The following is an 11,196-nucleotide window of genomic DNA, read 5'->3' on the forward strand; positions in this document are numbered from 1 at the left end:
AGTCCGAGTCAGTTGGGGTTGAAATGAGAACAAAAGCAGTGTGCTTCTTTTGCAAGTATTTTATTTTAAAAGGCCCAAATGTATATATTTGCCCCGTGATTCAAGTCGCTCCAGACTCCTTAACAGGGAAAATAGCACTCGATACTGTTGTACTTTAGAAACACAATAATTGGATGTTTCAATTCACAGTGGGAGAAAATGCAGGGAATGTTATAATAATGTCTGTCTACATGTGCTGTTCCCCCATTTGTGCTCAAAAAGCCGTGGCTTAAAGAGTTATCACACCGTGACGATGGATTTTAATCTTCAGCCTGTTAATGATGTTTCCAGTGTTGTGTTAGCATTAAGCTAGCAAAGATATCCTTAAGGCAAATTTGTTTGGTTCGCTTGAAATGCACAACGTCCAATTCTGTTTCTTTGGCCGTGAACGTGGGTGGAAATGACAACATGTCGACTGGGCCGCCCGAAGCAAGTGTTGAAAAAGGGACGGGAGTTCCTCTTGGGCTCCTTACCGCCGTGGACAAAGGCGGAAGCGGGCGGCCCGTCAGACGGCATTTGCCACGTCGCCCTCCAGGATGTCAGAGATCATGACGCAGAGCTGAGAGAAGGACGGACGGTCCTCGGGTCTCTGTGGACAAGAAGCGTCGTCGGCGTGTGCTCAAATCGACATATTGCGGGTTTGGTGGGCTGACCTCCTGCCAGCACAGCTGCATGATTTCGTAGACGGTCACTGTGGCAAGTTTTGGCCTGGACAGGCGATGACCCTCCGTTACCAAGGCAACAACCTCGTGGTTCTCCCGCTCCTCATATGGCATCCGGCCTTCCGTGAAAACCTCCCACATCAGCACGCCTGCACGGTCAAACGTCAGAGCTCGTGTACCATCTGCTAAACATAGCGGAAAAGGCGTGTCGAATTTGACAAGCACAAGCAAGAGGTTTACGGTCTGACCGTAGGACCAGACGTCGGACTTGCTGCTGTATCGGCAGAAGTTGAAGACTTCCGGAGGAGACCACTTCACTGGGAACTTGGAGCCTAACGATGAAGTGTACTGGTCGTCCAAGGCGTACCTGCACGACACGGCGCCACACCTGCCAACACCGCTCCACTCGCTCGGCCGACGGGGGGGAGGCGACGCTCACCTGGCCATGCCGAAGTCGGACACCTTGACCACCAGGAAGTCGCTCACCAGGCAGTTCCTGGCTCCCAGGTCCCTGTGAACGAAGCTGCTGCTCTCCAAGTGCCGCATGCCCTCACACACGTCCAGGCAGATGCTCAGCAGCGAGCCGGCGCTGAAGCCGCCCCGCTGGTTGCGCAGGAAGTCCACCAGGCAGCCGTGCTCCATGAACTCGGTGACGATGTAGATGGGGCGCTGCTGACTGCACACGCCGTACAGCTGCACCAGCTTGGGGTGGGACAACTTCCTGGGAGGGACAACAAAGGCCCCTCGAGACGACGCCATCAGGAAACAACTCCGGGCCTCCTCGTCACCTTTCCTTACATCATGACCTTGGCCTCCTCGATGAAGTCCTCTTCGTACATGGCTCCCTGTTTGATGGCCTTGATGGCGACTTTGTGTTGCGCCCTCCACATGCCGAGGCGCACCACCCCCACCTGACCGCTGCCGAGCTCCTTCATGAAGGTCAGGTCGCCGAGGTTGATCTCCCACTTCTCTGGAGGGGGAGCAGGCGAGATGTCAAAACGGACCGGCCAAGCTTCGTTTGAATAGCAGCAAAAAATATATATATAGATATAGATATAGATTCCTTACTGTAGCTGAAGCCAGCTGTGGAGGGCGCGGACCTGTCCTGTTTCCCGATGGGGTACCGTAACCTGGCGACGAGCCCTGACACGTGACAAGAGTTGTAATATTATCGTCACGCCGCAGTCCGCGTACTGTCGTCGAGAGACGTTCAAACCGTCTCACGACAGCCGCCAAAGTCAAAAAAAAAAAAAGTTGTCAATCGGCGCACCTGCCGCGTTGTGCTGATGGTAGGCGATGAGGTCAGCGATGGAAGCGAACACGTGTTTGCCCGTCAGGTAAAACTGCTTGGGCGAGTCTTTGGTCTCCTTGATGAGGTAATGTTTAACGCTGCCGCGTCCGTTCCTGCGGACCAACGCAAACAAATGTCACGCGCGTCGGGGCGAAAGCCAAGAGCGCGCGGCGGACGGACTTGGTGTAGATCGACACGGTGTAAGTTCCCCTGGTGCTGGATTCTCTGACAATGAAGGTGCCTTCTTTGTCCTGCAGGGGGCGACACAGACGGCACACTCAACCCCTCATCATCACCTCCGCACAATTTCTTGCAAGCTAAAACGTGCATTTCTCATTTGAAAATGTATGAATGAAGGACAGGCGGAAGACGTCACCTCCTTGCGCAGCAGCTCCTCCGCCTTGTTTCTGTTGACATGTTTGCCGTACCAGCTAACGGACACACACGCAGAACACGTTCAAATCTCTACCATCCACCCTGGTAATGATTAAAACGACTCACGCGAACTGCGCCAGGTTCCCAGATTTCTTCTCAGTGACGTAGTTAGTCGGTATGAAGCCTTCCACCCTGGAATTGGACGTGACGTAGCAACGGTGACTTTTACGGGCGCCGGGTCCAAGTGCGTGACGACGTAACGTTCCCAACGTACCCGTCCCGGTTGCGCGCTTTGTACCAGTTGATGTCGCAACGCTCCACGATGACGTATTCGCCCCCTTTGACCAGCCTCAGGTCGTGCGGCTCTCTGCCCGGGAAGTCGTACAGCGCCACCACCACCGTGTCGGCGGCGTGGTCCCCGTCGCACGCCTCGGGGGGGAGCGGCTGCAGTTGCTGGAGGGACGGACGGAGGGGGAGGCTCAACAGTCTGCGAGCGTGCGGATGCGCAGTCGAGCTTTGCGAGCGGACCGTTACCCTCCCGTTTGCGGCTTCCTTGGTAGGAATCGGGGGAAGCGGTTTCCTGGACGCTACAAAAGAGGAACAGAGAGCAGATGAGTAAGAATTCGACTGCAGTGCTTGCGCAACACTTGTGAATGATTGAACCGTGGCTGACCGCCATGCCCAAACAGGTTGTACTGCTCGCAGCCGGGGGCCTGCTTCTCCGCCTGACCGCAGCACAGCCACTCGCCCTCCCACCAGAACCGCGGGTGGAACTTGGCCAGGATCTCCCGGTTGTCTCGGATCTCTGCGCACGCAGATCATCCGGCACGTGTGCAACAATCGAATGCTGAGAGGAAAAAAAACAAACCAAAACGGAACGAAACAGACCCTCTTTCATTCGCTGGACCCAGGTGCTCCGGCTTTTGTGGCTCGGTGTAAACACGTACAGTGTCTTGTCATTGTGCACCACCTAGAGTGTGAAAACACGAGTACAGATGGAGGGTCGAGGAGGGGTCTTACAGAGCTGCGTGTTCATAAATGAGTTTTGCTTTTGTTTTGTTGTTTTTCCCCTCACAAAGCCGACCTGGAAAGGGAACTTGTTCTGGCAGGGATTAAGCGCGCCCTCACCCTTGACCACCTCCACGCATCGAACGCGACTCAGCTCGATGGAGCCCCTGCAGCACTTTTTCTGCGGACGACAAGAACGTGACTCCCGCGTCGCTCTCGGGGCCGCGCCCGTGACCGCCGAAGACGACGCGCCACCTCCGCCCTGCCGTCGTAGTAGCTCAGTCTGCTCGTGGTCAGGACAAACAGCCTCTCCTTGTAGTTGAGCGGCGACGTCCTCCTCTTCTGCTGCGACCGCTTGATCAGCTTCTCCACCAACAGCGGCTCGCCGTTCATCTTGGCCCCGACGTTGTCATTGCAACGCCTGACACGAGACAGTCGACTTTATCCGAGCTGCGGGGACAACCGTGAGGTCATTGCCGCGGACTCCTCGAACTGCGTTCTTTTGTCACGACTGTGAAAAGAAATTCTTTCCAGGGACGGCGGCGGAACAACTTTTGGAGTGGGTGGGGTGTACATGCCCCCAGCGCGCCCCCACCCACTGAGCAACGGCAGTGAAATGGACCATGTCGGTTTCATCCGTCAACTCCCAGCAAGTTCTTCGTTAACTTTGCTTCCGTTACGGGCAAACTACGGACAATTTGACGTTAACGATGAGCTTTCGCTCAGCCTTCATCACGGCGCGATGGAGGATTGTAGAAAACGGGGGTGACGTCTTCCGAGGCAGCATTGGGGTGACAATTTCCAATCACAGAATAGATTTTGTTCTTGTCCGTGCATGCAAATGTAGAAGAAATGACTTACGCTCGCGGTGGTCGATCGCAGGTGCCTCGCGCCGCGTTTCCTTCTTCTTTCACAGTTCCCCGAGCCATTCGTACCTTCGAAGCTGCCCCCGAAATTGACGTGACGTCACGCGTCATTTGCAACTTTCACTTCTCCATTTGAAGCAGTCTGCCTCACATGCATTTTTTTTTTTTTTTTTTTTTTGCGCACGTGGGCGGGGTCAACTTCCTGCTAAAGACACAGTCGCTGAATACAAAGTGAACGAGCAAATGTTCAACGCAAATCAATGATTAATTACACACACAACATGACCACTGGTTTTGCCCACGGGTAATAAAAGAACGACTGAGCGGAACCAGCAGAGAAAATTTTATTTCACACAAGTCAAGGTACAGCGGCAAAACGGGTTTTACAAACAAGCAATCTTACAAGAACCTACGGACTCATCTGAGCCACGAGACCCTCCAGCTCAGGTCGCGCCTTGAAGCGGGCCAGGAAGTCAGCCTCTGTGTGCTGGGCGACAAAAAAAAAAAAAAGACAAACTGAAACATAACGTAACGCGTGGTAGGAGCGGTCGTCCGTCAAAGACGGCTCACCTCCTTCACCGACAGGTCGACGCCCTCCGGCTGGTTCTTCAGCAGGACGTCCACAAAGATGGGGCACAGCGAAGCCTTCAGGCTCTGCAACTGCGTGCGTAGCATTGCCACACGGAAGCTCAATTTTAACTACAGCCAGTCCGCTTGGAGCGTTGAGACTTACGAGTTTTTCGAGATTTGAAAACAAAAGATGAAGCAACCATTGTAGACAAACATAAAAATACTGTCATATACTGCTTATCTTTTGCGATGAATGACCGATATAATTGCGTCGCACGTCTCTTTTGTTTGTTTGTATGACTAATTTATTGCCTCCCGGTGGCCAAGGAGGAGCAGTACAATTGATTAAATGGATATACACTGATTAATTCTTTACATTGTAGTAAAAAGTGAGAAGAACAGATTAACGGCACTTGGATTCATTTTAAAGGGAGAAGATTCTTGTTCTTACACCTGCGTTCGCGTTACCTGAATGACGCGTTTGTGGGTCTTCAGAAGCGAGTCGACGTACATCTTGGTGCCGCTCTCCTGCATAAGCATCAGCTCCGTGCTTTGTGTGGGGAGGGCATAGCTGAGCGGGACAAAAACAGAACGCACGCTGCATTTCACACCCGCGCAGGTTTTTTTTCCCCGCGCACTGATAAGATTTCGTGATCCGGGTCACCTTTCCGCGACGCCGATGCCGAGCCGGGCGCACAGGTTGTGGACGTACTGGGCGAAGTGCTCCACCGCCGTCATGTCGTAGCCCGACACGTTGACGTTGAGGGTCCCGTACGCCGTGTCTGTGGCGCCCGCGATGCTCAGCATCTGATGCTTGTCTTTCTTTTTCTTTGGCTGAACGCGGAGACGGGTCGTTTCACAAGCTGCGACGGTTGAATCAATATCGAGCTTCCACCCGCCCACTCACCGCTTGTCTGGGTAGGAGATGGCGCCACCTCCCGATGCCTTCGGTCGAAGACCCTCTGTATTGCCTTTCTTGGGTCTCCACCGCACCTCCTGCACACCGCAGGCAACATCTCATCCAACCAACATCCAAAAGGACATACAGTACCACATTTCTCCCTTGTGCTTACCCCACACAGGAAGCTGTTGACATCCAGAACCCCTTGGAAGACAAAAGTAGCTTCTACCTTGCCTGCAGAGGAACAGCGCTTGACAAGGGAACTGTTAATTCAAACAAAACATCAACCGTCACGTGAGGATGAACACATTTATACCGACCTTGAAATGGTCTACGCTCCTGTCCGTGCTGTTTTGGAAAGTCAGTGAGGAATCTTAAAAATACTGATTTAATTCAACAAACGATTACCGTCTAGTGTGAAATTGCTGCCACGTTAGCATTCGTCCATACTTGAGGATTTCAGACAATGCATGGAAAATAAGGGAGGGCATTACTCTTCATTTCATTGGGCAACTCGATGTAAAAAAATAAAAAATAAAAACTTTTGACAAAAATAAAACAAGTCAAGTGTGGCTTAATTCGACAGATCATAGCAATACACACCTTGGTTTTTAATTCGTATCACCTGCGCGAAGGACGCAAACAACATTGACGGAAACGGAAGTCAATTACCCTTTTAAAACCAAACATGAGAAACAACACGACAAAATGTACATACGCACCTTTCTCAAAACGGGATTCATATTTGCACGCTTATGCAACTTAGCAGCGTTCAGATATTCACTTGCGAACAGCGGATGTAGAAGCGGAAGTCGGTACGTCGTCTTTATGTCCGTGTGTGGACAAAATGTGGGCTGCCATTTGTCTTTACTCGTTGTCTTTCATTCGAGTTTTACAAGTTGACAACAAAATAACGGTATTATATCCTCGGGGGGGGGGGGGGGAAATGTTTTATGGACAAGAGAAGAAACCTTCATTTTGCAAACTATTTTACATCAAATTAGTGCTAACCAGACGCTGGTACGCACTCTATGCGTCCACGTGAAAATGTCGAAATGTGTGAGTTCCTATGTTTTTTTTTTTTTTTAATTTCTACAACCAAATAAAATTTCATTTCAAATATCATTTTTATTAACATTTCGGTTTATCAGAAAATGACTGGTAGCAAAACATTTAGATCCAACATTCAAATACTGCAGGCCCCACTTAATACAACATCTCTGAATTAAAGTGCAAACGCTCTGGCTTAAGTGAACAAAATAACATTTGAAGATATATAATCATTCAGTAGCTGTTAATTGTTAGCACAATGCAAAGCACCTCCCCAAAGCATTTATACAAATTCCTTTTTTTTTTTTTTTAAATATAGAGATTCTGCCAGACCAAGTGACCTCACAAGTCAACTCAAAATAAATGCTCTTGAAATATGGGCGGGGTAAAGCCATGCAAACGGCGAACGCCACACAGATTCCAACCGAGAACCTTTTTGCCCTTTTCAAAATAAATGCTCGTAACCGTTAAATGGGGAGAATACCCAGTAAAGTAGTTTACAAAAAAAAAAAAAAAAAAAATCACAGTATTTAAGTGACATCCTTGGTGTCTACATTCAGAATTGTGTGCGCGCGGGTCTAATCTCTCGCGTCAACATCGTCCTCATCATCATCATCATCCTCTTCATCTTCTTCCTCTTGTGCATCTTCCTCTTCCTCCTCGTCCTCCTCCGGGATGTAAAGTTCGTCATCAGACTCACTCAATTCATGCCCTTCATTCTCCTCCTCCTCCTCCTCGTCTCCCTCTTCTTCCTCATCCCCGCTCATCTCCTCCTCGCTGCTGTCGTCAAGGTCGTTGTTGTCGTCGCGGTCGCCGTCCGCCTCCCCGGCGCCGTCCTCGTTTTCGCCACGCTCCCCCGCGATATCCGAGCGCTGACCTGCCGGGACGGGACAATTCAGGACAGTTTCCTTTGGCGCCGCCCGACGCGGAGTGGACGGAGCCCCTCACATATGAAGTTGATGGCCGCAAAGACGTTAAACGTGAGATCCAGGTCCAGGAACTTTTGCAGTTCCTCCTCCATCATGATGCCCAGCAGCCCCTGATCCAGTTCCACGAATTCCGGGTAGAACATGCTCTTCTTCAGCTGTTTACGGCATCTAGAGTAGAGAGTCAAATCTTTTTCACGCTCATTTCGTTCCAACAGAACATGGGATTCTTAAAAACTTTTACATCAAGTAGTACCACCTGCAGAATATTTAGCTCCATTCCAGGTAATGAAGTCATTCCTGTCATTTTTTTATTTGTATAATATTGTACAGTGCTGTTTATTTATTAAAAACTTGTTTTTTTCTTTATGGCTGGAACGGATTAATGGCATTTCTATCCATTTCAACAGGAAAGGATGACTTGAGGTGTGAAGTTGCAGATGAAAAGTTTACAACGGAGGTATACTCGGCCAGTGAGCCCAGATCAAGCTGAGAAAACCCCGGCAACAGAACTGGGATCTTACTGTTGTCCAGTGGTCTTGTAAGCCTGGTGGGGAGGACACAACATGAGACGCGGGTCACGAAAACAAGAGACGGGCGCACGCAAAGAACGTGGACCAGGATGAGGCCCCACCTCGATGAAGCGGAACGGGTCGTTTTCCTGCACGAGGCTCTTGATGCCGCAGCGCACCTCGCGGAGTCGAGCCAGGTCCTGGCAGATGCGGGAGATGTTCTTCTGGATGGCGGGCCCGACCGTCTCGCAGGTGGCCCGAGTGCGCTGCATCAGTCGGCTCACGAAGGCCGCCACTTTCTCCTCCAGGTCCTGGCGGAGCCGGGCCAGGCACCCCTCGGCGTCCTCCAAGAACTTCTGCGCGGGGGACGGGCAGGCGTCACCGAGGAGGACCGCGTGACATTCCGGAGCCTCCCTCCTCACCTTATTCTGGATCTCTTTCTCCGTCTGCTCGTGAAGTTTCTTCTTGGCCACGCTGTACTTCCTCTCGGTCTTGTGGAGCTGCTTGTTCAAACCCTCCTGCTGGCAGAATAGCATCGTAAACGCAACCGGTCAAAAGAAAACGTACGAGCCCGCTCCAGTTGAGATTTGCTTCCACCTTGATGTCTTTCATGGTGTTCTTCAGGGTCTTGATCGTGTGTCCCAGGTGTCGCCCTTCGATGGTGCACACGGTGCACACGCAGACTTTGTCGTCGAGGCAGTAGTACCTGCGGATGGGCCCGGTTTTAGGCTTTCTGACGCGGTACTGTCGGGTCGGCGTCGCCTTTCGACGCGTACCTGAAGAGCTCGTCGTGATCGGGGCACTTTCTCTTCCAGAAGTCCCTCAGGGGTTCCGTGAGCGGGTGCTCTCGGAACGCCGGCAGCTCCAGGTGCGGCTTGACGTGCTCGGCGCACATGGACACCTCGCACTTGAGGCACATCTTGACCGCCATGCCGGAGGCGGCAGCGCACTCCTGCATGTCGCCTTTTTCCTGAGAGCAGCCCGCGTCCACGGAGGCGCCGGGCGGCTCCGCGGAGGGCGGAGGGCAGTAGTCGCACGGAACGCAGTCCTGTCGGCTCGTCGAGGCGGACGCGACGGAATCTTTGGGGGCCTGAGCGGTGGCGGCGGTGGCGGCCGCGGCGGCCCTACGCCGACGGCGAAAGTCGAAGGCGATGTTGGCCAGCTTGAAGTTCTTCTGGAAGCTCCTGTTGCAGCGGTGGCTGTCACGGCACTCCGGGCACTGGAAGCGGCTCTGATCCGTTATGCGCCGCAGCCGGTCCAGGCACATTTTGCAAAAGTTGTGGCCGCAGGGAAGCAAGTGCGGGTCGTGGAAGACGTCCAGGCACACGGGGCACGTGAGTTCCTCCTGCAGGACGTCGGTCTGCTCCGACGGTCCGGACGCCATGTTGCCGAGGGTGCTGAGGCGCAAGTGTTAAAATTACAGAGAGAGGTCACGGTGTGACGGTGAACTTTTGTCATCAATGAAAAACACGGCAATCGACTGGCAGACATTCCAACGGTGTGTCCGACTCTTGCCCGACGCGCTATGTAAAAAATGGACGGCAAAGCATGTCAGCGGTGACAACTTTTAGCCTGTACTGGTTTATGACAGATGATGTCCTGTCGGTTACGCTCTCTCATCTATGCGCCCTCTAGTGTTCGGATGGCTACACCGCATAACTGACATGCCTCGTGTTGCAGGCTTCCATTCAAGTGAAACGTGTGGGAAAAGCGTTAAAAAAAAAAAAAACTAAACATTTGGATGTTAAATTGTCGGTTGACGTTGCGACTCATGTGTGTTGCGTTTAGTTCCGCTCGTGCCAATGAACACGAAGAACGGGGAAGTACAAAGTTCCCTCGATACGGTCGTTCACGGACAAGCTAGCTCGGTAGCGACACCAGTAATCCGTCCAGCTAATCTGACATGACGCTGCTGTCCTCTCACCTCGGTGACAGGAACCTTGGGAGGACTTCGGGGGCGCTCACCGGCCCGATGCGGCTGTCTCCCCCTCCTGCCACCCCCCCCTCCGAGGGGCACCGGCGTAGGCGGTGTGGGGCTCACCGGCAGACGCGAACAATCCCGAAGCCGCCGCGGTGCACCTGCCGCGCTAGCTCCCACGTCACAATGAATATCCACAGCCACAAGCCGCCTTTATGTTTTGTTTTGTTTTTTTTTTTTGACACACACAGCAGTGTCTTCCTAGAATTTTCCTTCTTCCTTTCCTCCTTCACACGGCAGCGCGAGACCGACGGACGGTTTGACACCAGAGGCCAAAAAGCGATTGGACTCGGCGGCGCATTCAGGCAGCGTCGGACATCCAGCTTTCTCCTATGTCCCGGTTGCCATCACATCGCCGCTGTGACATTTGAAGAAATATAACCAAAAAAAAAAAAAAAGTAAAATGGCGGACTGATTGAGATAACGTTATAGTCACGTGGAGCCGAGTGAGGGGAGGAAAAAAAATGGAAGCGAAAATGAGAGGTTCAAGGGACGCTTGAGATAACATGCTGTCATAATGTCCCGCGGCCCCCCCCCTCCACCTTTTCCAACTCCCCGCGCAGGGATTTACATTTGCATGACTTTTTAAAAGCTGGAACTAGAAGAGAAAGCTCACCCGTGGTGTTTGGTGTCCGCGAAGGGGGCGCGCTGTAAAAGGTTCGAGCTGCCTTGCTGCGTCATGACGTCGCATGACGAGTCCAACTTTTGTTTTTTGTTCTTCTAAGTCACTGACGCGGGCGACCACGCATGACAAGATGTGCCAGTAGTAAACAGCGTGTGCACAGAACGACCCGCCCCAAAAAAAAGATTATCAGTTGCCGGTTGTTCTCTAACAGCTTGGCTCGTGCCTGCCATCTTGATTCCGAGACCGTGGATCATATTTGGTAAAATGTTCCCCGTGAGTGCAACTTCGTCAACACTGATGCTACGAAGGGCTACAGTGCGGCGAACTTCCCAAATAAAACTCCTTATACTTCATATTATACATTTGTGCAGCTGTGCAAAAACGCTCATGTTT

At 52.1% G+C, this 11,196-nt stretch overlaps 3 protein-coding genes across 10 annotated transcripts; all 3 read right to left on the minus strand.

The window, feature by feature from the left end:
• Positions 1-69: 69 nt before the first annotated feature.
• On the minus strand, positions 70-4,623 carry tec (tec protein tyrosine kinase). 5 transcript variants are annotated; one of them, XM_061808259.1, is made up of 17 exons: positions 4,237-4,623; positions 3,631-3,825; positions 3,452-3,556; positions 3,256-3,337; positions 3,041-3,172; positions 2,896-2,954; positions 2,642-2,820; positions 2,494-2,559; positions 2,369-2,423; positions 2,173-2,243; positions 1,972-2,105; positions 1,770-1,844; positions 1,500-1,671; positions 1,141-1,422; positions 950-1,068; positions 693-850; positions 70-628 (listed from the first exon to the last, which is right to left on the minus strand). In XM_061808259.1, the coding sequence occupies exons 2-17, from the start codon at positions 3,766-3,768 to the stop codon at positions 545-547; spliced, it is 1,911 nt and encodes a 636-aa protein (XP_061664243.1). In that variant the 5' UTR covers positions 3,769-3,825; positions 4,237-4,623; the 3' UTR covers positions 70-544. The 5 variants fall into 5 exon arrangements, with proteins under 5 accessions (XP_061664243.1, XP_061664241.1, XP_061664242.1 ...); XM_061808258.1 differs by having other exon boundaries at positions 71-628; positions 3,631-3,796; positions 4,237-4,622; XM_061808260.1 differs by having other exon boundaries at positions 74-628; positions 3,496-3,556; positions 3,631-3,796; positions 4,237-4,620.
• Positions 4,624-4,650: 27 nt separating this feature from the next.
• mrpl48 (mitochondrial ribosomal protein L48) lies at positions 4,651-5,832 on the minus strand. Its single transcript, XM_061809264.1, has 5 exons — positions 5,719-5,832; positions 5,476-5,645; positions 5,280-5,382; positions 4,812-4,901; positions 4,651-4,728 (listed from the first exon to the last, which is right to left on the minus strand). The coding sequence occupies exons 1-5, from the start codon at positions 5,830-5,832 to the stop codon at positions 4,651-4,653; spliced, it is 555 nt and encodes a 184-aa protein (XP_061665248.1).
• LOC133494433 (E3 ubiquitin/ISG15 ligase TRIM25-like) lies at positions 5,719-10,967 on the minus strand. Of its 4 annotated transcripts, none has more exons than XM_061808263.1 (12): positions 10,795-10,967; positions 8,977-9,597; positions 8,798-8,906; positions 8,623-8,721; positions 8,323-8,556; positions 8,213-8,235; positions 7,711-7,859; positions 6,435-7,639; positions 6,316-6,337; positions 6,121-6,161; positions 5,885-5,975; positions 5,719-5,807 (listed from the first exon to the last, which is right to left on the minus strand). In XM_061808263.1, exons 1-8 carry the CDS (start codon positions 10,857-10,859, stop codon positions 7,341-7,343), a joined length of 1,599 nt encoding a protein of 532 aa, XP_061664247.1. In that variant the 5' UTR covers positions 10,860-10,967; the 3' UTR covers positions 5,719-5,807; positions 5,885-5,975; positions 6,121-6,161; positions 6,316-6,337; positions 6,435-7,340. The 4 variants fall into 4 exon arrangements, with proteins under 4 accessions (XP_061664247.1, XP_061664249.1, XP_061664250.1 ...); XM_061808265.1 differs by having other exon boundaries at positions 8,623-8,718; positions 10,795-10,965; XM_061808266.1 differs by lacking the exon at positions 10,795-10,967 and adding an exon at positions 10,125-10,739.
• Positions 10,968-11,196: the final 229 nt, after the last annotated feature.

Source organism: Syngnathoides biaculeatus, chromosome 21 (assembly GCF_019802595.1).
Source record: "Syngnathoides biaculeatus isolate LvHL_M chromosome 21, ASM1980259v1, whole genome shotgun sequence".
NCBI lineage: Eukaryota > Metazoa > Chordata > Actinopteri > Syngnathiformes > Syngnathidae > Syngnathoides > Syngnathoides biaculeatus.

Coding starts and splice junctions, on each gene's coding strand:
- mrpl48 (XM_061809264.1), bottom strand. CDS start 5,832: ATGAGATGTTGCCTGCGGTGTGCAGGAGGTGCGGTGGAGACCCAAGAA. Junction 5,383..5,475: donor GGCATCGGCGTCGCGGAAAG/GTGACCCGGATC, acceptor TGTCCCGCTCAG/CTATGCCCTCCCCACACAAA. Junction 4,729..4,811: donor TCGACCTGTCGGTGAAGGAG/GTGAGCCGTCTT, acceptor TTTGTCGCCCAG/CACACAGAGGCTGACTTCCT.
- LOC133494433 (XM_061808264.1), bottom strand. CDS start 10,859: ATGACGCAGCAAGGCAGCTCGAACCTTTTACAGCGCGCCCCCTTCGCG. Junction 9,598..10,794: donor GCGGACACCAAACACCACGG/GTGAGCTTTCTC, acceptor CTTGCGCCTCAG/CACCCTCGGCAACATGGCGT. Junction 8,722..8,797: donor ACACCATGAAAGACATCAAG/GTGGAAGCAAAT, acceptor CTATTCTGCCAG/CAGGAGGGTTTGAACAAGCA.
- tec (XM_061808258.1), bottom strand. CDS start 4,352: ATGACGCGTGACGTCACGTCAATTTCGGGGGCAGCTTCGAAGGTACGA. Junction 2,821..2,895: donor CCGCAAACGGGAGGGTAACG/GTCCGCTCGCAA, acceptor CCGTCCCTCCAG/CAACTGCAGCCGCTCCCCCC. Junction 2,244..2,368: donor AGGAGCTGCTGCGCAAGGAG/GTGACGTCTTCC, acceptor CGCCCCCTGCAG/GACAAAGAAGGCACCTTCAT.